Source organism: Solanum stenotomum, chromosome 4 (assembly GCF_019186545.1).
Source record: "Solanum stenotomum isolate F172 chromosome 4, ASM1918654v1, whole genome shotgun sequence".
NCBI lineage: Eukaryota > Viridiplantae > Streptophyta > Magnoliopsida > Solanales > Solanaceae > Solanum > Solanum stenotomum.
The window spans coordinates 36,244,764-36,268,826 of NC_064285.1; the positions used below are offsets into that span (position 1 = coordinate 36,244,764).

Genomic DNA, 24,063 nt, shown 5'->3' on the forward strand with positions numbered 1-24,063 from the left:
AAGGAATTGGAAGAATTAACAACTACATATGAACATGAAGAAGACAAATTAAAGGAGTGTGAACAATAGAGTAGAGAACGAAAATAGAAAAAATGTTTTAAAAGATTTTTATTTGTGCATTTTTCTCATGTTGGCAGAGCAGTGTAGCATGGTTGTGAGTTCGAAACTTCCAATGATATATATTTTACAACACCTCAGTGATTTCGAGCATATACTAATTACAATACCGTGATAAAAGAGTTTAGGACAATGTTGGTGTCATGACATTCTTCAAATAAATTTGAGCTGAATACTTAAAGAAAATAGGAACTGACCTCATGCAGCTTCTTCTCGTTAGGTCTTCCCCAAGGAATAAGTCCACTAGAAAAGCTGGACAAATTAAGGTAGACACTAGACTTGATGCTACACATTCAACCATAGACATGGTTAAAAAAAAGGTGCAAAGATCATCAGGATTCAAAGTTTCTATACTAAACACATCACATCCTAACCAACTTATGAATGTTTCTCAATTTTATTCCATCTAATCACCTACTGAGATGTTGACACAAGTAAAAAAGAAAAGGAAAGAATGTAATTAAGGTACTAATTACTTTCTTTCAGATTGAGCTGAAGATATGACAAGTTTTTGAGATAGTTCAAAGAGAGAAATCATTCGAGCCCCAACTAAATCAATAACTTACTGCATCATTATACTTTCTTTTTGGTTTCCTAAATCTTTGCCTTGTCTAATACCTTATTTGAAGTCTCGTGACATTTTCCTTACTCGAAGTCGTACTCAAATATTTATATTTATTTGTTTGTCCTTCACTAAGAAATCCTCTGGCTTATTAGCTTGTATCATTGTATATAGTTCATGACGTCTAGCTTGTTTTATCCTCGTCTGCTCTATCATAGCTTTCATCTATTCTTTTTGTTTTCATTAGACATTTTTCAACAGACCATTGGTTCACATGTCGGCACATATTCAACTTATCAGACATTAAGATATATTCACACATTATAGAACTATAAACATATAATATTTGCAATAATTCAATTTCAATACGGAAAAAAATTACCTTCTAATTGGAGTATTAAAAACAACAAAATATTAGTAATCAACTTTACAAATTCAAAAGTTGCAACAAGGAATTAATTTTGAAACCAGTAAAAATTACTTGGAAAGAAACATCATCTAGAGATGCAAATAATAAAGTTTTATCATTTTTCATTAAAAAATAAATAAATGAACACATGTTCTTTTAATGTAAAAAAAGGAAAAAAAATTGCTAGATCATAATTTTCTTTTCGAAATCTATTACTATCATGTTAGAAAATGAAAAGCTATATATTGGCTATCAAATCTATATTTTTTGTATTGTTTTATTTTCTCAATTCAAAATTGTAGATCCAACAAAGACCCCAACTTTAGAAATTTCTTGTAGTCCAAAAGAAAATCCTACAAATTTTGTATTTCAATCCAATTTAAATAGAGACAAAAATCGAATTGAAACTTCTTTCATTAGAAATTATCAAAGAAGGAGAGAAATCCAAAGAAAAATTTAAAAAATATACAACCCAAAACAGGGAAAACATAACAAAAAATTACCGATAATATATGATATGATACCTGATAGAACAACACCACAGAAAGAGAAAAGAAGCATAGAAGTAACATACTTGCTATTTCTTTTTGCATCTACACTCAACACATATACAAAAGAAAGTAGATGAAGCTAGAGAGCCCATAGAGATACAAACAGAAAGCAAAAAAAAGGAAATATAGAAACAATTAAAGATGCTACGTGTCTATTCAAGATATAGGATATATGACATGTAACATAGAACAATACATATTGATTATAGATTAAATTATTCAAATACCCTTATTAAAAATAAAGAGACATTAAGCATACATGTTGAAACTCTCTAATCTATATAATAGAAGTTGCTTGAAGAAAAGATGGGGCAACTGACTGCTCTTGTGTATGCTAATTCGTATGAGAATTCAATGTCTCATGCAAATGAGAATTAGAGAGATCCTATCCAAGTTTCAGCCATAGTCACTAGAAATGGAAAGACTTTGCAAGAAATAGCAAGGTCGATAATGTAGATGCTCAAGGGGTGATTGTCAATGATTAATCACCTAAGGGAATGGATAAGACACAAACAAAAGAAGTTGAATGTGAGTCGAAGGCAAATGCAAAAGAAGGCGGTATTCAAGCCTTATCTATATTGCCTCAAATTAAGATAAATCCACCCTCCCCTCAAAGATTAACGAAGAAAAATAACAATGCAAAATTCCAAAAGTTCATGGAAACAGTGAAAGATTTGAAAGTAAATACCCCATTGGTGGATGCCTTGACCGAAATTCCGAGTTATACCAAATATATGAAAGAATTGGTGACAAAGATTAGGGTGATAGATTGTGAAATAATTGAAATGCCGCAAACATGTGGTGCAACAATGAAAAAAAATGCAATCCTCAAGAAAGATAATCTGAGAGCTTTCACTATTCCATGCACTATTGGTGCGTGCACTTTTGCAAAAGCCTTGTGTGATATTGGTGCAAGCATAAATTTGATTCTATTTGTGATATTTAATAAGCTTGGGCTTTAGGAACCAAAACCAACAAATATGAGGCTCTTAATGGCTGATCGTTCAATAAAGAGTCTAATTGGTGTGATCTATGATGTGCTAGCGAAGATTGACAAATTTGTGTTCCACGCTGATTTTGTAGTGCTTGATTGTGAGATTGATATTGATATGTCGGTTATTCTTGGTAGACCATTCTTCCCCATGGAAAAAGTTTATGTTGATATGGAAGGTGGTGAGTTGAAGTTTTGAGTTATTGATGAAGTAGTTAGCTTCAATATTCATAAATCCATGAAATATCCAAGTGATATGCACGTTGAATCTCACTTGGATCAGATTGATGAAGCTGTGGCAAGTATTGGAGAGGCACCGTATCGTGTGGATTCATTTTCTCAAGTGCTACTTAACTATGATCAAGTCGAAATTAGCGACTATGATGAAGTCGTGGCTGCTCTTGTGGGTGTAGGATTCCACAATTCATTTCAAATGAAACTTGATCTTGATTTGTCTAGTTAACATGCACCAACGACCAAGCCATTTATTATTGGGCCACCAAAATTAGAATTGAAGGAACTCCCATCGCATCTCAAATATGTCTTCTTAGGAACTAACAGCACACTCCCGGTGATTATTTAAAGTGATCTTGAAAACTGGAAAGTAGAGTTGTTAATTGTGGTTTTGAAGAGGCGCATTAAAGCATTGGAGTGGTCGATTGCCGACATCGTTGGAGTTTCATCAGGTCTATGCACCCACAAAATTAATTTGGCTGAAGATTGCAAACTAAGCATTTAGCATCAATGATGATTAAACCCCTCAATGCAAGAAGTAGTGAAATAGGAGATTATTAAATGGCTAGACGTGGGAATCATTTTTCCTATTGCAGACAACCAATGGGTGAGTCTGGTCCAATGTGTTCCTAAAAAGGGTGGTATCACAGTAGTTCCAAATGAAAAAGTCGAGCTTGTCTCCACTAGACCCATGACCGGGTGGCGTGTGTATGGATTATTGGAAGCTTAATTCATGGACCGAAAATGATCATTTCTCCATGCCATTTATCGATCAAATGCTTGATAGTCTTGCAGGCAAGGGGTGGTATTGCTTTCTTGATGGGTATTCAAGGTGTAACAAAATTTCCATTGCACCGGAGGATCAAGAGAAAATAACTTTTACATGTCCTTATGGAACATTTACCTTCAAGAGAATTCCCTTTGGATTATGTAACATGCTGACTACCTTTTAAAGGTTCATGTTATCAATCTTCGTGAATATGGTGGAGGATTCGATAGAAGTATTTATGGATAATTTTTCGATCATTGGAGACTCCTTTGAGGAATACTTGAAGCATTTGCAGATGGTGCTTAAAAGGTGTGTTGATTCGAATTGGATTCTCAATTGGGAAAAGTATCACTTCATAGTGAAAGAAGGAATTGTGCTTGGGCACAAAATTTCTGTAGATGGCATTGAAGCTGATCAAGCTAAAATCCAAGTAATTGAAAAATTACCTCCCCCAATTTCGGTAAAGGGAGTAAGAAGCTTCCTTGGTCATGCCTGGTTTTATAGGCAGTTCGTTAAAGACTTCTCTAATATTTCTATTCCACTATGCAAGTTTCTTGAGAAAGAAAGCACATTTGTTTTCAATAATGCATGTTTGAATTCTTTCAAGAGGTTGAAGGACAAACTGGTCTCCGCCCCTATCATCATAGCACTCTATTGGAATCTCCCTTTTGAAATGATGTGCAACACTAGTGGCTTGGCACTAGGAGTTGTTCTTAGGCAATGCAAAAATAAGTTCTTTCATTCCATCTATTATGCTAGCAAGACCTTAAATTTTGCTCAAAATAATTACATCATGAAAGAGCAAGAGTTGTTGGTTGTTGTATATGTGTTTGAGAAGTTTAGAGCCTACTTGTTAGGCACCAAAGTTATTGTGCACATAGATCACGCAGCTCTACGGTACTTAATGGCAAAAAAAGAGGCTAAAGCAAGGCTGATTCAATAGGTGCTACAAGAATTTGACTTTGAAGTAAATGATAGAAAGGTGTGTGAAAACCAAGTAGCTAACAATCTTTCAAGATTTGAAACAGATGCTATAATAGTTGAGGAGAAAGATATCGATAATGATTTTCCTGATGAATTGTTAATGGCAATTTCTACACCCTCTATTCTTTGGTATGTTGATTTTGCAAACTTCATTGTATGTGGGTTGTTACCTGATGATTTGAGTAGCCATCAAATGAGGAAATTCCTATTTGATGTGAATAAGTATATACATGATGAACCTTTCCTCTTTAGGCAATGTGCTAATAATATCATTCGGCGTTGTATACCCGAAGTGGAGGTGCATGAAATACTTGAAACATGTCATGATTTTCCTACAGGTGGACATTCTAGAGGTATCCGTACAACCTATAACGTTTTACAATGTGGCTATTATTGGCCCACGATGTTTAGAGGTGCTTACGCCTTTTGAAATTGTTGTATTCAATGTCAATTACAAGGGAATATATCTAGGAGACATAAATTGCCACTGTCGCAAAACCTTGAAATTGAATTATTCGACATTTGGGGAATTGATTTTATGGTCCCTTTTCCTAACCCTTTTGGGAATAAATACATTCGTGTAGTCGTTCACTACGTCTCCAAGTAGGTGGAAGCTATGACATTACCAAACAAGGAAGCAAGAAGGTCCACAAAGTTTCTCAAAAAGAATATTTTCACAATGTTTTGGACCCCAAGGGCTATTATTAGTGATGAAGGTTCACATTTTTGCAACCATCAATTTATAGCCCTTCTATCAAAGTATGGAGTCAGGAACAAATAGGAAACTCTGTACCATCCACAATCTAGTGGACAAGTTGAGGTGTCAAATGGAGAGATAAAAAGAATCATAGCAAAAAGGGTAAATGTCCACCATACCGATTAGTCTAGACATCTTGATGACACACTTTGGGCCTATCGCACGACATTCAAGTCCCATATTAGTATCTCCCTATAAAAGTTAGTATTCGGGAAGGCCTGTCATCTTCCGATTGAGTTAGAGAACAAGCGTTATGGGAATTGAAAAGGATAAATTTGAATTGGAAGATGGCTTCCAAGAATTGTGTTCGTCAAATCCTTGAGCTAGATAAATTTCAGTTGCAAAAATATGAAAGATCCACTCTCTACAAAGAGAAAGTTTGATGGTGGCATGATGCAAAGATTTTTCCTCGTGAGTTTTGAGTGGGGGAGCTAGTCTTAATTTTTAATTCAAGGTTGAAACTCTTCCCAGGAAAGCTTAAGTCCAAGTTGACTAGTCTGTACAAAATCACAAAAGTGTATGGAAATGGAGAAATTGAAATTGAAGATGCAAAGAGGATAAAATTCAAAGTCAATGGTCAAAGATTGAAGGTGTACTTTAGGGAAGGCCGTGATGTATGGGTTGTTGAGGTTGGGTACTTGGATTATGCTTGAAGGCATATCCACATTGTGCAGTGATGTTACATTAGGCGCTTCTTGGGAGACAACCCAAGCGTTAGTTGTTTTAAAAAATATGGGTTTCAATTGTGCAGGACTTGTTCAAAAATTGGCGATTGAGAGAGGAATTCGATGATCCGCCAAAACAGTTAAGCAAAGCTCCAACGAATTCACCCAATGGTTGCTCAACTTTAGGTATATACTATCCATTTCGGTGGACTGTATCTCAAACTTGGTGAAACATTGATATAATTGGGCAAACCCAATGCAGTTCACCTAATAAGGGGCACGAATTGGGGGATACAATGGTAAGTTCGGTGATGATCAGGGAAATTTGGCGATTGGACAATTGATTTTAGGCGATCATGTTGCAGCCCACCCAGTTAAATTCTCCTAAGGTACAGGCATAGTTGTTGAACTGCCCCTGTTTGGTGATCCACCAAACGAGTCGGCAAATGTCATTCTCAATTTGTTCAGGGAGTTCCTCTATCTACACGTACTCATATCATTTCTTTACATTGAGGACATTGTAATTTCCTTTTTGGTGGGGGTGAGGGCACTTGTGCCGATATTCCTTTTTGATGTGTATGTTGTTTTGATAGTGTTTCAATTAGTTGTTCTTTCTTAGCCTCCTTCTCTCAGATTTGCAACTACCCCATGGTTTTGAGAATCATGAAATGCTTAAGTTTTCATTGATGATAATTCGAGGATCGATTGTCTTCAATATCGATATCTTAAGTAGTATTCATGATGATCATGATGTATAGTGTTGAAGAGAATGACGTGAATGAACTAATTTGGGGGTTGGAATCACTTATATAGGGGCCTTAGTGAAGGGTAAACGATGTATTATAGGGATACAATAATTAGGAAAAGACCCAACTACCCTTAAAATAACCGCCGACCTACGGACCCCTGCCAACGGACTGTGGACTGAATGATGGTCCATCCTGCACGGCCGTTGTCCATGGTCAAAATCTGGGTTCTGGGGTCTGACTTACGGACCTTGGACCACGGACCGTGGTCTAATCAACGATCCGTTGGTCAGGCCACGGTTCTAGACCTCCTGCCTGAAGTTGGGGTGACCAACCACAGACCCCACCTACGGTCACTGGTCCCATCCATGGGCCGTGGTTGGCCGTCTTTAGTTGGCACCTGTAACTTCTAAAAATTATTATCTTACCCTCTTTCGGATCCGGGGTGTTACACCTCTATTGGGCATTAGTATTAGTGATCACACCACAGTCATGCCTTTATACTCGATGGGGTGTATACACCGGACTTCACATTTAGTTCACGTGGTTTATGTCGGTTTATATTAGCTCCCACAGTAAGACTCTTATTGCATTGACCAGGTTTTCAACATTTATATTAGTATACAGTTCAGCATGTTATCTTCATGATTAGTACTTGGCCATTGCATTCAACTTAGCTTTTCAATTACGTTTCGGTATTTATATTCTTGCTCAGATTATGTCATTGCTAAGTATGCCTTGTTCATCTCATATATCCTAGTTCAGCTTAGTATATCTATATCACACATGCTCAGTACGTTCCAAGTACTGACGTACTCTGCGCTACATCCTTTCATGATGTAGGTTTAGGTACTCAGCATTAAGATCACACTTAGATTGATTCTCTCTCCGACTTCAGCAGATTGAGTCCTCATACTTCGAGGACAATAGACATGCTTTCATTTTAGTAGTTATTTTTAGTTTTCACTTTTTGTTAGAGTTAGTTGGGGGCATGTCCCAGCAACTCAACTCAGTTAGAGGCTTTTCAGATATAGTTGTAGATTCACCTTGAGTTGTGTATTGGTTGTTTCAGTTATCACTAAACTCCTATTATTTTATATATGTTCAGACTAGTTGGGTTTTTTCCCATTTTCAAATATCCATTGTTTTTAGCTTCTGCATAGTACACGATTTACTTAGTTGTTTTCCAGCATGCTTGATATATGCCAGACTCAGGGTTAGCTTGGGGTCACTAGTGATCCTAGGTCCCGTGTTATGTCAAGGAGGTAGCCTTGGGGCGTGACACTGATGTTCCCCAAAGTGACTGTTCTAATAAATCATTTGCTAAGGATATCCTCTAAATGATTTTTCAGTTTTTTCAACTCTTGTGGAGATATCCTATATGGGGAAACTAATATCGAGTTAGTGTCAATAAATACATCGATTCCAAAGTCAATCTTTTTATCAAGAGGAGCTCCAGTAGTATATGGAAAAACTCATGGATCTTCATTCACAACTTGCACAAACTAAAGAGCTGGTGCCTCAACATTTACATCCCTTGCCCGTACTAAGTGGTGAAACAACACTCCAAGATAACTAGCTTTCTTGCCTTAAGGTAAGAAATAAACCAACATCTGAAAACTATAATGTCACCCTTCTATTCTAGGATCAATTCTTTAGGAAATTTGAATCTTACAACTTTTGTTCAACAATTCAACACAATGATAGCCAATCTATACCTATTATAATATCGAAGTCAACCATTTCTAATTCAATCAAATTGGCTATAGTGACTCGATGACACACTAAAATTGTACATTCACTACAAACCCATTTCCCACAACTATCTCACTAACCGGACTAGATAAGCTCATATGCTGAGAAAATAGCCAAAAGAGCCCCCAACCTATTAGTGAATACCCAACTACACATTTATACTTCATGGGGGTCATATTACACCCCTGTACTATTTTAAAGTGGAATAAATAACCCCTTAAATGATAAGTTGGCACAGAGAGTGCATTTCACTCTCTTTGAGAGAGTGAGAAGCAGTAAATATGTAAAAAGTTTATCATATTTCTGATCTAATCAAATAATTTATAATTTTTTTTATTTCTTAAAACAAAAATTGTCTCCCTTTTAATGGAGGTAATTACTTTTCTTTCACTCACTTCCATGGTGAAGAAGAAACAACAGTCTTAACACTTCCATCTCGAACGGATTGACAGTGTCGGTGATGGAAAAGAGATAATCGACACAGAAGAGGAAGCCAAAGAACTAAGAGGATGAATTTATCAGTAACTTTTTCCAGCAATTTTTTAATCTCTTCTTTTTCCAATTTTCTTTCTAATTTACCTCACTTTTAATCCTTTTCATATATACAAATCAATCTTCTGAGTTGCCCAAAAACAAACATTAGATCTGTGATTTTATTTATACATAATTTACAATTAGAGAAAGAAATAAAATAAAATAAAATCAATTCCTTGTTCATCTTCGATAGAAATGTTAGATTTTTTTTCTATAACCCAGTTGATTAATTTTTTTTTCCAACAATAGCTTTTAATTATTTTGTTCAAATTTATCATTAGAAAAAGATTCTTCATAAGATTTTTCAAAAATCTGATCCTCTTTTGCATCTTTAGCTATCATTGGAAGAAGCTTTGATATTGTTTTAATGGTGAAAAAATAATGGAGGGTAATGAAAATAAGAAGAATAAGAAAGAAAGTAAATAAAAATAAATTTAAATAGAAAATATACATGTTAAGCATGGGTTGGTGCGTCTGTTTCACTTCACACAATAAGAATGAACATAAAAATAGTCCAAGGGGGTAATAGGATCCCCATAAAGTATATGTATATAATTGGAATTCGGTAATAGATTGAGGGACATTTGGCTATTTTCTCCCTATTTGCTACACCCTTTCCTTGTGATTGTGAGCCTAGTTCTTTGAAACTCTGACCCTGACTAGCCTAACCTCTCTAATTATATCGAGGTCTCAAAGATTGTGAACTGGATGCAAAAAGGTGAAGCTCATGATGACCTCTTATTAATGAATGACCAGTTTCCACCTCCATGATATCCTCCATTATTGTCAATTGACTTTGCCCTCCTACTTTGCCACTATCCTTATCAGATATAACCTCGAACTTACATTCTTCAGTGTGTTGTAAATAGTCCATCAACCTAGAGATATTCATATTCTTGTTCAACAAGATCATAAAACACTTACCAACCACAAGGGTCCCAAGTTTGATCACGATTGAAGAATTCACACTTGCATAACAAAAACTAAATTTGAGGAATATCGTGACAATTAAGCAAGCTTGAGATGGTACTCTCTCACATTCATGGCACCCTAATGGAGTACTATAAACTCTTCAGTCTTGACCTCTCTAAGATTAAGGGTATTGAAGTGATCAACAAATGGTCCTACTAAATCCTCCCGAATTGCAAAAAGTATCCTAACTTGAAAAGTCTTTCCCAAGACTTGTACAAAACAACAAAAATATCATTCAGTCCATATTAGACAATTTCAATTGTCTCTGTCTCATTACCATGCATGACTCACGGAATCCTTTGCATATCATGGATAAAGTTCTAGGGATCCTCTCGGGGGTAGATCCCTTGAAATAGGGAGAATTGATATACAAATATTCCCTGATTATAGAGATCTTCGACTCTTCATAAGGATTAATTATACTTTGAGGCGGCATTCCTTCTCATTGGGACTACTATAAGTCCCTTTCTTTTTCGATAATTATCCACTAGTTTCCTCACATGATGGATAGATTCTACAGTCAATCTCCCTGGCAGAAATTCGAAACTAATTCTCAGAGATGGTATCACGACCAGAGACTACCCCCTAGACGTGACACAGTGTACTTTACCCACTACAGCATTTTAGGCCTAAGGCCACACTAAATCTTGACAACACTTGTAAAGTGTTGCCTAAAATATTTTTGGGTGCGCTTTTAAAGTGTAGCCTTACTTTTTAACATTAAACCACGATAATATTAGCAACGCTTGACAAGCTCTTTACTGGTATATGCTATGCTTTAAAAGCGTTGCCAGAGCATAATATTAATGACAACGCCATTTTACACATATCACTACACTTTTAAAGTGTGCTATTTATATATTTCTAAAAAAACACTTTACAAGTGTGGCCTAATAACTTTCCAAAAATTTTCACTAAAATATCTTATTCCCTCCCACATATTAAAGTCTCCCTCTAATTTTTAATAGACCAAAAAGAGAACTCCTTAAAACCTCCTCTTTGCCCTAAATTAAAAAATATATATTTTCCCCAATTTAAAGAACTCTCGTAGACATTTCAGTAGAAGAAAAACAAGCATAACAACATGGAGGCGGCGACAACAACGACGGAATCTGGTCAATGCTTCGGCTGGAAGAAGACGGCTATAGCAATAACCCACTGCAAGCGAGGTAAAGGTTTGATCAAGATCAACGGTGTACCTATCGAGCTAGTTCAACTAGAGATTCTCAGGTACAAGGCTTATGAACCTATTTTACTTTTAGGAAGACACCGTTTTGCTGGTGTAGACATGTGAATCCGTGTGAAAGGTGGATGTCACACCTCACAAATCTACGGAATTCGTTAGTCTATTGCGAAAGCTCTTGTTACTTTTTACCAGAAGTATGTTGATGAGCAGTCAAAGAAGGAGATTAAGGATATACTGGTATGATATGATAGGACTTTGCTTGTTGCAGATCCTAGACGATGTGAGCCTAAGAAGTTTGGTGGTAGTGTTGCTCGTTCTAGGGTTCCAGAAATCTTACCTTTAATTTCTTTTTATTGTTGTTGTTGCTCCTTATGGTTTTTGAACTTGTGTTGAGAATTTCGAAGTGGTTTTTATGTTTTGGATTTTAAACTTTTATTAAAAAAAAATGAACTCTCGTAGAAGCTACTGTTTTCCAAAATCACTACTCTAAGAAATTCGTGCCCAAAACACATATAGAGTATCACGAAAGTTTCTGCTCATGATATTCTCTTTTGTTTCTGCTCACGATTTTCTTGCTTGATAGAACAATCAATTTCTATTTAATTGCTCTAGTTGCTCGTGATATTTTATCAATTTTTTTGACCGTTTAGGGATCAGTTTTTTGTTGCTAAATGTAAGAGATGAATGATTGTTCCTTTCATTCTTCTTATAGTCGCGTAAATGTTAATGAATCTCAATATCAATATATACATTTCTTTCATCCATAAATCCAGTGAGCGTTGAATCTATTATGTTGTTTTGTGCTAATTTACAGAATCAGGTTTTAGGACAACAAGTAATTTCCTGTGAAGATTTATCGTCTGGTGGTATATAACAGATAAGGTGAGAATACTAAACAAGTTTGATAATGGATTAATCTCTTTGGTTTTGAGTTTTGTTTTGTAAGTACTGTATCATTCTCTAACCAATTTGTTAAAGTACACTTGAAATCATTCAGGAGTAAGATTAAAAGCATGGTACATCTAGAACACTAATTAAATTACTATTTTGTTGTCATTTCATCCTAAATTTTTATTCATGTATGGCAGAGGCCTTTTGTTATGTAGATATAAGGGAGTATAAAGCTCATATTCTTCAGTCATAAACAAAACAATTTGTGGGGCTTAGTTGTTTTGTTTACATTTCTTTTAAATAATAATGTCTGATGAAAGCTCTACAACCTGATAGTTCGTTTTTGAATCCAAAGAGTTTTTCTATATGGGGTGCTGCACCAGAGGTGTTTGAGAGTGAAAATGAGGATAACAGAGGAGCAAAATCTTATATGTGGCTATTGGGAATAACAACACTGGAATCGGTGTATGGGAATTAACTTGTGAAGAATCGGACAGACTTCGATTATATAATTAACAAGTTAAGGGAGAAGAATAAATTTCTAAAATATGTATGGGGATAATCCACCTAATCCCTTGAATCAAAACACAAAGATGACTTGTTATGCCTAGCGTTGTTTAAACCAAAACTTTAGCATTGTTTAAAGTTTTCTTTCAGCTATAATTTAAAGCTGGTGGGGATATTGTATATTGTTTTCTGAACTAACTTGTGTTGTTGCTTCTTTCAAAAAAATAAATAGGACTACACCAGAGCAAGTTGTAGGTTGGCCTCCAATTTGTTCATTTAGGAAAAATCTTGCAAGTAGCAGCTCTGTGAAATCTGCAATTGAGACACAAAATGTGGTCCCAAATAAGAGTGCCAACAAAAAATCAATGGAAATTTGTCAGAAAGGATTATTTGTTAAGATCAACATGGATGGTATTCCTATTGGAAGGAAAGTACATCTCAAAGCTTATGACAGCTATGACAAATTCTCTTCTGTTGTTGATCAACTTTTTAGAGGCCTTCTTGCTGGTAAGTTACTTATCTACTCTTTCCGTGGATAATGGGCTCTTCCCTTTACCCTTACTTAATTAAATACTACTATATGTTTATTCGCGATGGAGTTCAAACATATGACTTGAGCCTAACAAGGGTTCTTGAACTTAAAAATTCTAACTTTGTTTTACTGCTGTGTTAATTAGCTTAAAATGATCCATCTACTGGTGGGAATGAGAAGAAGGAAGACAGGGAGAAAGCGATAAATGGTTTATTGGACAGAAGTGGGGAATATACTCTTGTATATGAGGTAAATGAAGGTGACAGGATGCTTGTTGGGGATGTCTCTTGGCAGTAAACATCTTAGCTCTCTCTCTCTATCTATGGATCTAATACTTCTCACTTAAATTATTGTTTTCCCTTTTAATATTCTCACATTATTAGCATATCTTAATGCTCACTTTATAATTGGATCACATTTAGTTGCACATTTTTCTGCCTGAAAGTTTAGAAAGAATTCTCATTCTCTTAACTTAAGTAGTACATAGGACAAAAAAATGAATCTTTTCATTATGTGTACGTTTTAGTGTTTATTGTTAGCCTGAGATTGGATTCATATAAGCAAAAAAAAGCCAAAAAGTTGCATGTGTGTGAAGCAAGAGTTGCCATAGTGCACCAATAAAGGTTACAGCACACTATTTGGAGACTAATGGCCTTCAAGATTTCTGTGTATTCATTCCTGTAGTAGTTTTTATGGTTCGTTCTAATGGTTTAACATGTGACATTTTCAGCATGTTTGTGTCTACTGTGAAAAGGCTGTGTGTGTTGAAAAGCTCCGACCTCTATACACTTACTAGTGAGTGCCAAATTGTTACTCAACGCCCTCTCTTTCAAGAATCAAAATACCAGTGCACAAGTTTTAGATTCTACTGAGAACATATAACTGAGCCAGTTGATGTGATGATAGTTGATCCAACAACAGAGAAGTCGAGTAAACTGTTAAACAAGAAAGCAGAGGCAAAAGCTGGAGAGGCATCATTGGAAATTTCAAGTTCCTCAAAAGAAAGAGTGGACATTGCTACTGATGTAGGAGTCAAGGCATCATCAACTTTAAGTGAGGTAAGCTCTTTAAGTAGTAAACTTTAGCAATGTTTCATATAGGTTGAGTCTCAACTCTCAAGTTCCTTCTTTTTCTTTCATGTTTATGTATTAATCTTTTGATTGAAGGTTTATCACCTCTGGTTATTGTCTTACACTTTAATGCACTCATTATTGGGTTGGGGTGTACAGATGACAAATGTATGGGAAATATAGAGTCTAGTCAATCACAGTCTGGAGTTTGCAAATTCATCTCATGTGACATGCACTAGTGCTAAGGGATATGCATATTCTGGTTGAGATTTCTTAGGCCTCTAGCACTGTTAATATAGTAGTATTAAGCATTAATATTGAAAGAAAGAAATTTGAAGTGCTTGTGGAGAAATAAGGAGAGGGCATGATTTTGGAGTCAAGAGTTTCTTCGTTAGTGCCATTCTGAAAAACTTGAATTTATCTAACCCCTTAATGCTCACGTATGGTAAAACCTGCGTTCCATGTGTTTTATTTTGTTCTTTTTGGGTGGGGTTGGGGGTTTAAAACAACATCATTACTACATAACGGGAATAATGGAACAACGAAAATATTTAATATTAATAGATACAGGACGAGAAGAAAACTATATTACAAGAGAATTAGTGACGGAAGATGAAATAATAACTATTGAACAATTATGCCCCGAACTACCAAAAGCATTAATGTATACCAAAGAAACAACAGAAAAGGAAATAATCATTTGAGGAGTACCAATAGTGATAAAATTCAAAATATATCAAGGAAATGAAAATATCATTTTAGGAATAAAATGGCTAGAACAAGTAAAACCATATAGAAGACAAACAGTTAACAATAAATTACGAAAATAAAAGAGTAATAATAAAAAGGACTTTAGTATAATAAAAATATGAAAATATATATACTTGCAAAGATAATAATAGAAGGATATTACAACCGATATTATACACCAATGATAAATACGGGCGCAGAAGCTAATATATGTAAATACAATTGTTTACCAGAAGATAAGTGGGAAAAATTATAAACACCGATAGTAGTAACATGATTTAATAATGAAGGAAGCATGATCACATATAAGGCAAAAAATATAAAAATACAAATATGGGATAAGATATTAACTATAGAAGAAATATATAACTTTGAATTAACTACAAAAGATATGCTATTAGGAATGCCATTTTTAGAAAAATTATACCCACATATAATAACAAAAACACACTGGTGGTTCACGACACCGTGTAAACAAAAAATAGGAGCAAAAAGAGTAAATAATAAAAAACGAAAAACAACAGAATGGATAAAAGGAAGTGAAAAAATTACACAAAAATTAGAAAATATAAAAGAAGAAGACCCTAAAATAGAATTAATTATATTCTCTATAGATAAAGTAAAAATAATTCAAGATAAGTTAGAATTATTATATAGTGAGGATCCTTTACAAGGATGGGAAAAACATAAAACAAAAGTAAAAATTGAGCTAATTGATAATAACAGTATAATAACCCAAAAACCATTAAAGTATAATTTTAATGATTTAACCGAATTTAAGATACATATAGATGAATTACTAGAAAAAGGATATATACAAGAAAGCAATAGTAAGCATACAAGCCCGGCATTTATCGTAAATAAACATAGTGAACAAAAAAGGGGAAAAAGTAGAATGGTTATTGATTATAGAAATTTAAATGCAAAAACTAAAACATATAATTATCCGATACCAAATAAAATACTAAAGATAAGACAAATACAAGGATATAATTATTTTAGCAAATTTGATTGTAAATCAGGATTTTACCACTTAAAACTAGAAGAAGAATCTAAAAAACTAACAGCATTCACTGTACCACAAGGATTTTATGAATGGAATGTATTACCATTTGGATATAAAAACGCACCAGGTAGATATCAACACTTTATGGACAATTACTTTAAACAAATAGAAAATTGTGTAGTGTACATCGATGATATATTATTATATTCTAAGACACAAGATGAACATATAAGATTATTAGAAAAATTTATACACATCATAGAATATTCAGGTATAAGTCTAAGTAAAAAGAAAGCTGATATAATGAAAAATCAAATAGAATTCTTAGGAATACAAATTGATAAAAACGGAATAAAAATGCAAACACATATAGTACAAAAAATAATTAACTCAAATGAACAACTAGACACAAAAAAGAAATTACAATCATTCTTAGGACTAGTAAATCAAGTAAGAGAATACATACCAAAATTAGCAGAGAATTTAAAACCATTACAACAAAAATTAAAGAAAGATATAGAATATCAGTTTGATAAAAAAGACCAAATACAAATACAAAAGGTAAAATTATTATGTAAAAACTTACCTAAACTATACTTTCCAGATGAAAATAAAAAATTTACTTATATAATAGAATCAGATGCAAGTGAAAAAAGTTATGGAGGAATATTAAAATACAGGTATGATGACACTACGATAGAACATCATTGCAGGTATTATTCAGGAACGTTTAATAATACAGAAATAAAATGGGAAATAAATAGAAAAGAATTATATTCAGTATATAAGTGTTTATTATCATTTGAACCATATATTGTATATAACAAATTTATTATAAGAACAGATAATACACAAGTAAAATGGTGGCTAACAAGAAAAATACAAGATTCGGTAACAACAAAAGAAATAAGGAGATTGGTATTAAATATATTAAATTTCACATTTACAATTGAAGTAATAAAAACTGATAAGAATGTTATTGCAGATTACTTATCAAGACAAAGCTACTCAGACTGAGAACGAAAATACAATGGAAGAGATACTCAAAGCCATAACTACACTTTGTATAAAAGTGGACAGTATGGACAACGAGATACAAAAGCTAAAAACTAATGAAGATAATATGAAGTCTAAAGCTAGTCAGCAGCATGACTATAAAAATGCGGAGCTACGTCGATCGGAAGACGGAAAAAATCCAGAGCTAAAAGGAGACGATGGGAAACTCCTTAAAACCCATAACGTTTGTTTAAATACAGCTGCAGGTACAAGCAAACAAGTTAGCGATAAACAACATAAAAATGCTAACTTAAACCAGCTATTTGCAAAACCATTTACCCAAAGAACACCTAAACATGTGTCCATAGAACCACAAACATCTACATACGCAGATAGTTTGCAAAACCAAAGTGAGAAAAAGACATATAATTACATCACACGGACCTATATTGAAAATATCCACAAAATTCAAACCTATTTAAACCGCAACCCCAGATCAACTACAAAAGAACCAAACCAAGATTATTTAACCCAAAGACTGCAAGGTTATAATAAACTAATTGCACAACCAAAAACTAACGCCAACTTAGTTAGGACATGTTATAACTATGGATTACTAAATACTGTATATACATATGACGGAGAAGAACTAAGCGGAATACCGGAACTATATAGAGCATTTATTACTTATAAGAGAGTTACTAAGGGAAATCTATTCTTTGTAAAGTTTTATACGGCAACAGCAGAGATATTATACGAGGAAATAAAACCTCCAATACAAGTTATCAAGATAGGGTTAACCAAAGATATGATTATACCCGAGGATATCGGACAACAAGAAGAGATATGCAAATTAGAGATACCAAGTTTTTATGCCAATAAAAGAATAATTGGTATATCAACTATCATACAAGAGTTAGCAAACAATTATTTAAATGGAAATGCTATATGGAGCTACTATGCAAGAGATCAATTAATGATTTATTCCAATTCAAGGGAACTAAGGAAAGCAGATATGGATGAAGTCCAGAGATGGATTTTATCACTACTAAAGCCAGAAGAACGACCTACGACACGAGCATTAAAAGAAGGATTTATTTCAGCAGAATTATTAACCAGATATTGTAAATTAATTGGTCATAAATATCCGGACCATATATGTTCAAAGTGCAACGGAGAAGATAATATAATTCCAGATGTCCAGTTGGAATAATTAACGAGGAAGAAAACAAGAAGAAGATAAGAAGCGGAAAAAGTTATGTAATAATGTAATGTGAAGTTGTCAAAGATAAGAACGGAAAGAAGATAGATTGTCAAGATATGTGTAAAATTGTCAAGATATTGTCAAGATATGTGTAAGATATGTCATAAAGTAGGTATGGAATAGGTATGGGTCTTTTGTCAAAAAATGACAAATGTAGTAGATAGTGTACATTATTGTGCAAATAAGTCGTAAAGTAGATAGTAGTAGACAAAATAAAACTATTCATGAATAGTAGTCATGAATAGTAAGTAGACATGTGTAAAAAATGTGTTAGGATAAGCTTTTAGAATTGTAAGTTTGTGTGTCTATATATAGACTTAGTAGGAACCATTGTAAAAAGCAGGCAATGCCTAAAGCAATAAAACTCTTCTACATAAAAATCCTCTCTTTTCAAAATACTCTCTTAAGATATTAAACACTTAAAAGTTAATATGGAGAAATCTGAAATCCAGTCAGATATTTCAGATAGCATGGCAAAGCAAGAAGCAAAGGTATTTTGTTCAAAATATATGCGGAACTAATTTCATATATTCCTGAATATCATATATGTGATTGAATAAATTTATGTTAGTTATTATGTATTAGAATTATTTGAATCATGATTTCTAGTTTATTAGCACACTGGAAACAGGGAGAAAACTTCTATACTATGCCATCCTAATGTTGAAACCGGTAGGCGAGGAAAGCCGTTTAGGGGAGTAAACAAAGTTGAGGCGCTGATAAGAAGGAAGTATCCGCTAAAGTACGATGCTAGTAGTGACAGGAAAACATGATAAAGATAATCTAGTTCATAATGATCTAATATGAATTTAATCAATTATAAATATGATAGGAAGGAATAGTTGAAAATAAAATCTGCATAGACAACGAACATGACTACATATATGCATGATGAAATGATAAAAAATTATGAAACTTTAATATTATATGTACTTAAGGATATAAAAATAATTGAATTAAGAAGAATAATATGGGAAAAAATATTTAATGATTACGAATCAGAAGATATATTAAATCAAGAATGGTATGAAATAGATTTACAAGATCTATATTTAGATAATGAAAGAATAGAATGGTACGATTTAGAAATAAATTCAGACTAAAATGAAATACGAATATTTACAATATTGGACAGAAGCTATGGAAGATATGAAATTATTAGAACAATTAATGGAAGAAAATTTATGTATGTATCAAAGAACCCAAGATATGTCATATTTAGAATATATCATAAATAATATTAATGAAATATTCAGATTAAAACAACTATCGGAAGAATATTACAATAAATATTATTACATATTACCATGAATTTAGCACTACCAAAAAATAATATTAAAGAGATATCAAGATTAAGACACTTAGTAAAAAAATACTATAGTAAAAGCTTTAAAATAAAATACTCACCTACCAAACTATCAGCTACCACATCATCACTTCCATGAATCCACTAACTACCAGTTCCGCACCGAAAAATGGTATCAGAGCTATGGATAATAAGAAACACGGTAAGAAACATACAAGTAGAAAATTAAGAAAAATAAGAAGAAAATTAAATAAATTATATCCGGAATATAAACAACTTAATATCACAAAGACTGATAATGAAAAATTAGATCAATTAATAAATAATATATCTAAAATAGAATATAAATATATTCAATACCTAAAAATACAATGAATAACAAGAATAGCGAATATAGACAAAAACTTAATGAAGTAATTATAGAAAAACAACAAGAATTAGAACATAGGAAAAATAGACTTAATAGTAATATATTTGCAGGAATTTGTCACAAATCTATACTAGCACAAAGAAAGACTATTTTTTATCTAGAAATACAAATAAATAACTTAGAATATAAACTACAACATAATTTATAAATGAATAAAGAAGAATACGCAATAGATGAAAAAACATATGAAAATTATGACGGATTAAAAATAAAGATAATAGAGAGCTAACAAGTATGTTGGTTTGTATAAGGATTATGAAATCAGATATACTAGGGTAAAGTATGTATAGTAGATTGAAAACCCAATATTATATTTTGATGGGCAGCTTCTTCTTTTCCCAAAGTTCACTTCGATTAATTTGTCAAATAGATACCATCTGTATAGTCACTTCATGCACTCACAGCCTCGATTATTATGATTTTAAGAAGGTTAAGATGCTCCAACTTTTATGGTTTCTTTGACTTTGGTAAAGAAATTATTTCCAGTGGTGGAGCAAATTTTCTCGAAGCAAGCTAGTTCTTGAACACATGTAATATATAACTCTAGCTTACTTTCATGAAGAAGTAAATGTCCGTCTATTTCAATACTTGTATAGAATTTACAGCTTTGCATTGTTACCTCCTACATAGCATTAGACTTTTGCTTTTCTGCCATGATTGCAATGATTAAGGTTGTCATATTTTGTAATCTGCAGCTATCTTTAGCTAACGAGCATAATTTTTTGTTGTAACTAATTAAGGTCCAATTAATGTAAATGCAAATGGGTTGTTACTCCTCGTCTACATCTGGGTCCTGCTCTCCTTTTTGACTATTTAGTATAAACGTTCAATTTCTCTTCATTTATGACGTTAACATGCTATATTCAAAATGTTAAAACTTTTGCAGACAGTTAATGTTTCTAGCTCTATGCCTAATGAGACTGTTGGTAGCAGTAGTGCGAGCGGTACTTCTAAGAAACCAACTATGGATGAGTTGATTGAAGATAAAAGCAAAGCCAGCATTCAACATGGTAGCAGCCATCAGAAAAGAGTCAATCCTCCACTAGACAGAATTCGTCTGTGAGTAACTGATAACTTCTCTTCAATGAAGCTAAATACACTTTCCCGTCTCTTTTTTCGCTAGTTCGAGTGTCAGCAAGTTCATCCTTCCTGCAACACGAATCCCACAAATTTATTTTTTGATTGCTAATTTCTTCAGTGAAACATTGAAAGGCACTTCAACAAAATCTGGTGAACATGAAACAAATCCATTCCTTGCTTACTGAAGGCATGTGTCACAACTTTTGTGAAATTTTGGACTGAAGAATTCCTTCTTTACTTTTCCTTCGAGTGCTTTGAATCTGGCTATAGATCCAGCTGTTGAAGTGGATGATGAAGAGTTTTTGAACTACTGTAAAAGTTTGAATACATTATATTTGATTTTGTGAAATATATTCATTGCTAGAATATATTGAACAATTGTAAGAGTACTTTTTGAACTATTGTGTACACATATTTAGAATATTGCTTTATAAGTATGTGTATATACACAAGACATACTATCTTTTGAAGTTTATTGCAAATTTATATATTTGAATTACTTATTAGCTAATTTAATGCTTGAGATTATTTATTGCAAAACAATATTGGTGTTTTTTAATTAGAAATTGTGGCATATAAATATTTTATAGCCAAAATAATATTACCACACTTAAAAGTGTAGCCATAGGACTGTAAATTGTGGTATGCACACGGGCAAGGACTACACTTCAAAGTGTTGTCATACATTAGATAGAAAAGGCAACACTTTAAAATCGTTGTCATACATCAGATAAAAAAGGCAACACTTTAAAATTGTGGGCAATAAGGAAGCAAAGGCCACGCTTGAAAGTGTAGTTGTATGAGATAGAAATGTTGATATATGAGGTACATCAAAGCGTAGCCATTTTGCCTTTTAGGCTATGCTTTTAAGCGTAGCTGATCAGTGTTGCCTAAACTCTAAGGTTACGCCTCTTTTGGCCACCCTTGGAAAAGCGTGGCTTAAAGTCAAAAAGTGTGGCCTTTTATCAAAGGCAACACTTTTTCATAGTTTAGGCTACACTTTTCTAGAGTGGTTGTAGACATAAAATGTTGTAGTGACCCCAAAAGGATCTCATACAAGCCCTTAGCATAACATGACATAAGAACATAGGAAAAATGCGGAAAATTTAAAACTTTTCTTTACAATCGAAGTCTTTATAAAATGAGAGAGTCTATGACACTGTCTCAAACCATCTATAACATTAGAATACAAATTCTTTAATACAATCTTTGGGACACGGCCCTTACAATAATCTAAAACATAAAAGAAAGACATAAAGGACATGTGATCGAGCCCTCGAATACTATGAGCTCACCAATCTTCTTCTTCTTGATCTACTAGAGTCCTAGCCACGAGGATAGCATCCAATATCTCCAATACCTACACGTATAGAAAATGTAGAAATATGAGTTAGCACAAAATATACCAAGTATGGAAGCCATGCAAGAAAATCCTTAAAACATGCATAAAAGGGACATTTTGTTTAAAACCATGCTTCATGCCATTTTTTAACATTATTCTTGCAAGAGTTGAAGAATGCAACTCATAAACCATCTCACATACAATTCATCATAGCACAAAGCATATCATCATAATAGCAATCATAGTCTCCAACATAAACATAATACATATCCCAACCTTCATAAGACATAGTTCATACACATAGTCAAATACCAAGAACATCTCATCATAATAAAACTACCCCATAAGCAACCCAAAGCCACACTAGTGCAATGCAAAGGTAAGATCCCATAATCCTACCAAATGCTAAGTATCACATTTAGGCCAACAACAACGTACATATCTTATTTTACCATAGTCATAGCCAACATACATAAGTAAGGAGTCATTCATGTTCATATCTTGTAACAAGTGAAGTCAATCTTAACATTCATACATACCTTTCATACATAATCCATATCAAGCATACATAATTCATATATCTTCATAGCATAAGGAACCCACCCCATAACCCCTTTATAAGTCCACTTGTGCAATGTATAAGTAAAGTCCCATACCCCCCACTCACACTAAGTAAAGCTCATTAAGAATTCATAAGCATAGTTCATATTCATATTCATAATTCATACAAAGCATACATTCAACTCATAATCATCATATCATAAAAGAGACATACCATGCCCACTCTCAAAGCCTACTTGTGCAATGCACGAATGAAGTCCCATACCCCCATTCATGCTAAGTAGAACCTCTCTTGAGGAACCATAGAACATGCCCATGTTCTTATCATAATTCATATTCTTATCATTTAGGGAGATTTAGCCTTAACCGACATAGACCAAGTGAGCTACATGGAATCCGGTGTCTTACCCCCACACCGAAAGAGGTGTCCTACTTGCCTAAGGTAGAACGTACATAACAACTTATAGGTGGATCCACTAGCTAAATACCTATGTGGGCACATAGTTATGGGGTAAGGAGATTGTTACTAGAAACCCGGACTTTCTAACGTAAAAGGTTTCCATCTCATGAGATAACATACAATGGGAAGCCGGACTTTCTAACGTAAAAGCTTCCATCTCACTTGCATACCCTCTTGGTGCTAAGCATAATTCCCTTTAAAAGTCATATTAAGTATTTACTTAAGTTCATGGTCATAAGAGAATGCACTAGGCACTCAAACCAACATATCATAATAGCTCATAGATTCATTAAGTGAGAATGTCCTTTCACTTTAGAATCATCAACATGTGAGTAAACCTTTCACATTATATTTGTAGTGTGTTTATGAGAATAACCTTTCATTCAACACAACAATACTACCATAGTCATAACATATCATACATAGTCATATCATAGCGTACATAGTCATATCATATCATACATAGTCATGTATAGGGGTATAGGAAAGAAGGATCTTGCATCAATACCACAATATACACAATAATTAAACACCTCCACCTTTCAAGTGGATCAACATGATCATGAGCATTTCATGCATAATAGTATGTAAAGGTGCATATGAGAACTAACCTTTCAATCAATACCATAGATACAT

General features: G+C 33.6%; 3 protein-coding genes across 4 annotated transcripts in view; 2 read left to right on the forward strand and 1 right to left on the reverse strand.

The window, feature by feature from the left end:
* Positions 1-24,063, reverse strand: part of LOC125862467 (uncharacterized) — a 1,053,062-nt gene that overhangs the window by 689,603 nt on the left and 339,396 nt on the right. The window lies entirely within an intron of this gene.
* Positions 11,089-21,546, forward strand: LOC125862470 (uncharacterized). Its single transcript, XM_049542555.1, has 8 exons — positions 11,089-11,276; positions 12,047-12,114; positions 12,863-13,137; positions 13,308-13,411; positions 13,893-13,957; positions 14,069-14,220; positions 20,871-21,043; positions 21,183-21,546. Exons 4-8 carry the CDS (start codon positions 13,368-13,370, stop codon positions 21,247-21,249), a joined length of 501 nt encoding a protein of 166 aa, XP_049398512.1. The 5' UTR covers positions 11,089-11,276; positions 12,047-12,114; positions 12,863-13,137; positions 13,308-13,367; the 3' UTR covers positions 21,250-21,546.
* LOC125861464 (auxin-responsive protein IAA12-like) lies at positions 11,131-13,169 on the forward strand. Its single transcript, XM_049541355.1, has 5 exons — positions 11,131-11,328; positions 11,425-11,469; positions 12,047-12,098; positions 12,444-12,588; positions 12,863-13,169. The coding sequence occupies exons 1-5, from the start codon at positions 11,131-11,133 to the stop codon at positions 13,167-13,169; spliced, it is 747 nt and encodes a 248-aa protein (XP_049397312.1).

Excerpts from the sequence above, each read along its gene's own strand:
- LOC125861464 (XM_049541355.1), top strand. The coding sequence starts at position 11,131 with ATGGAGGCGGCGACAACAACGACGGAATCTGGTCAATGCTTCGGCTGG. Across the intron at positions 12,099-12,443 it reads TGAAGATTTATCGTCTGGTG|CTCTACAACCTGATAGTTCG; the intron begins GTATATAACAGA and ends GTCTGATGAAAG. Across the intron at positions 12,589-12,862 it reads ATAACAACACTGGAATCGGT|GACTACACCAGAGCAAGTTG; the intron begins GTATGGGAATTA and ends AAAAATAAATAG.
- LOC125862470 (XM_049542555.1), top strand. The coding sequence starts at position 13,368 with ATGGTTTATTGGACAGAAGTGGGGAATATACTCTTGTATATGAG. Across the intron at positions 13,412-13,892 it reads AATATACTCTTGTATATGAG|CATGTTTGTGTCTACTGTGA; the intron begins GTAAATGAAGGT and ends TGACATTTTCAG. Across the intron at positions 14,221-20,870 it reads CATCATCAACTTTAAGTGAG|ACAGTTAATGTTTCTAGCTC; the intron begins GTAAGCTCTTTA and ends AAACTTTTGCAG.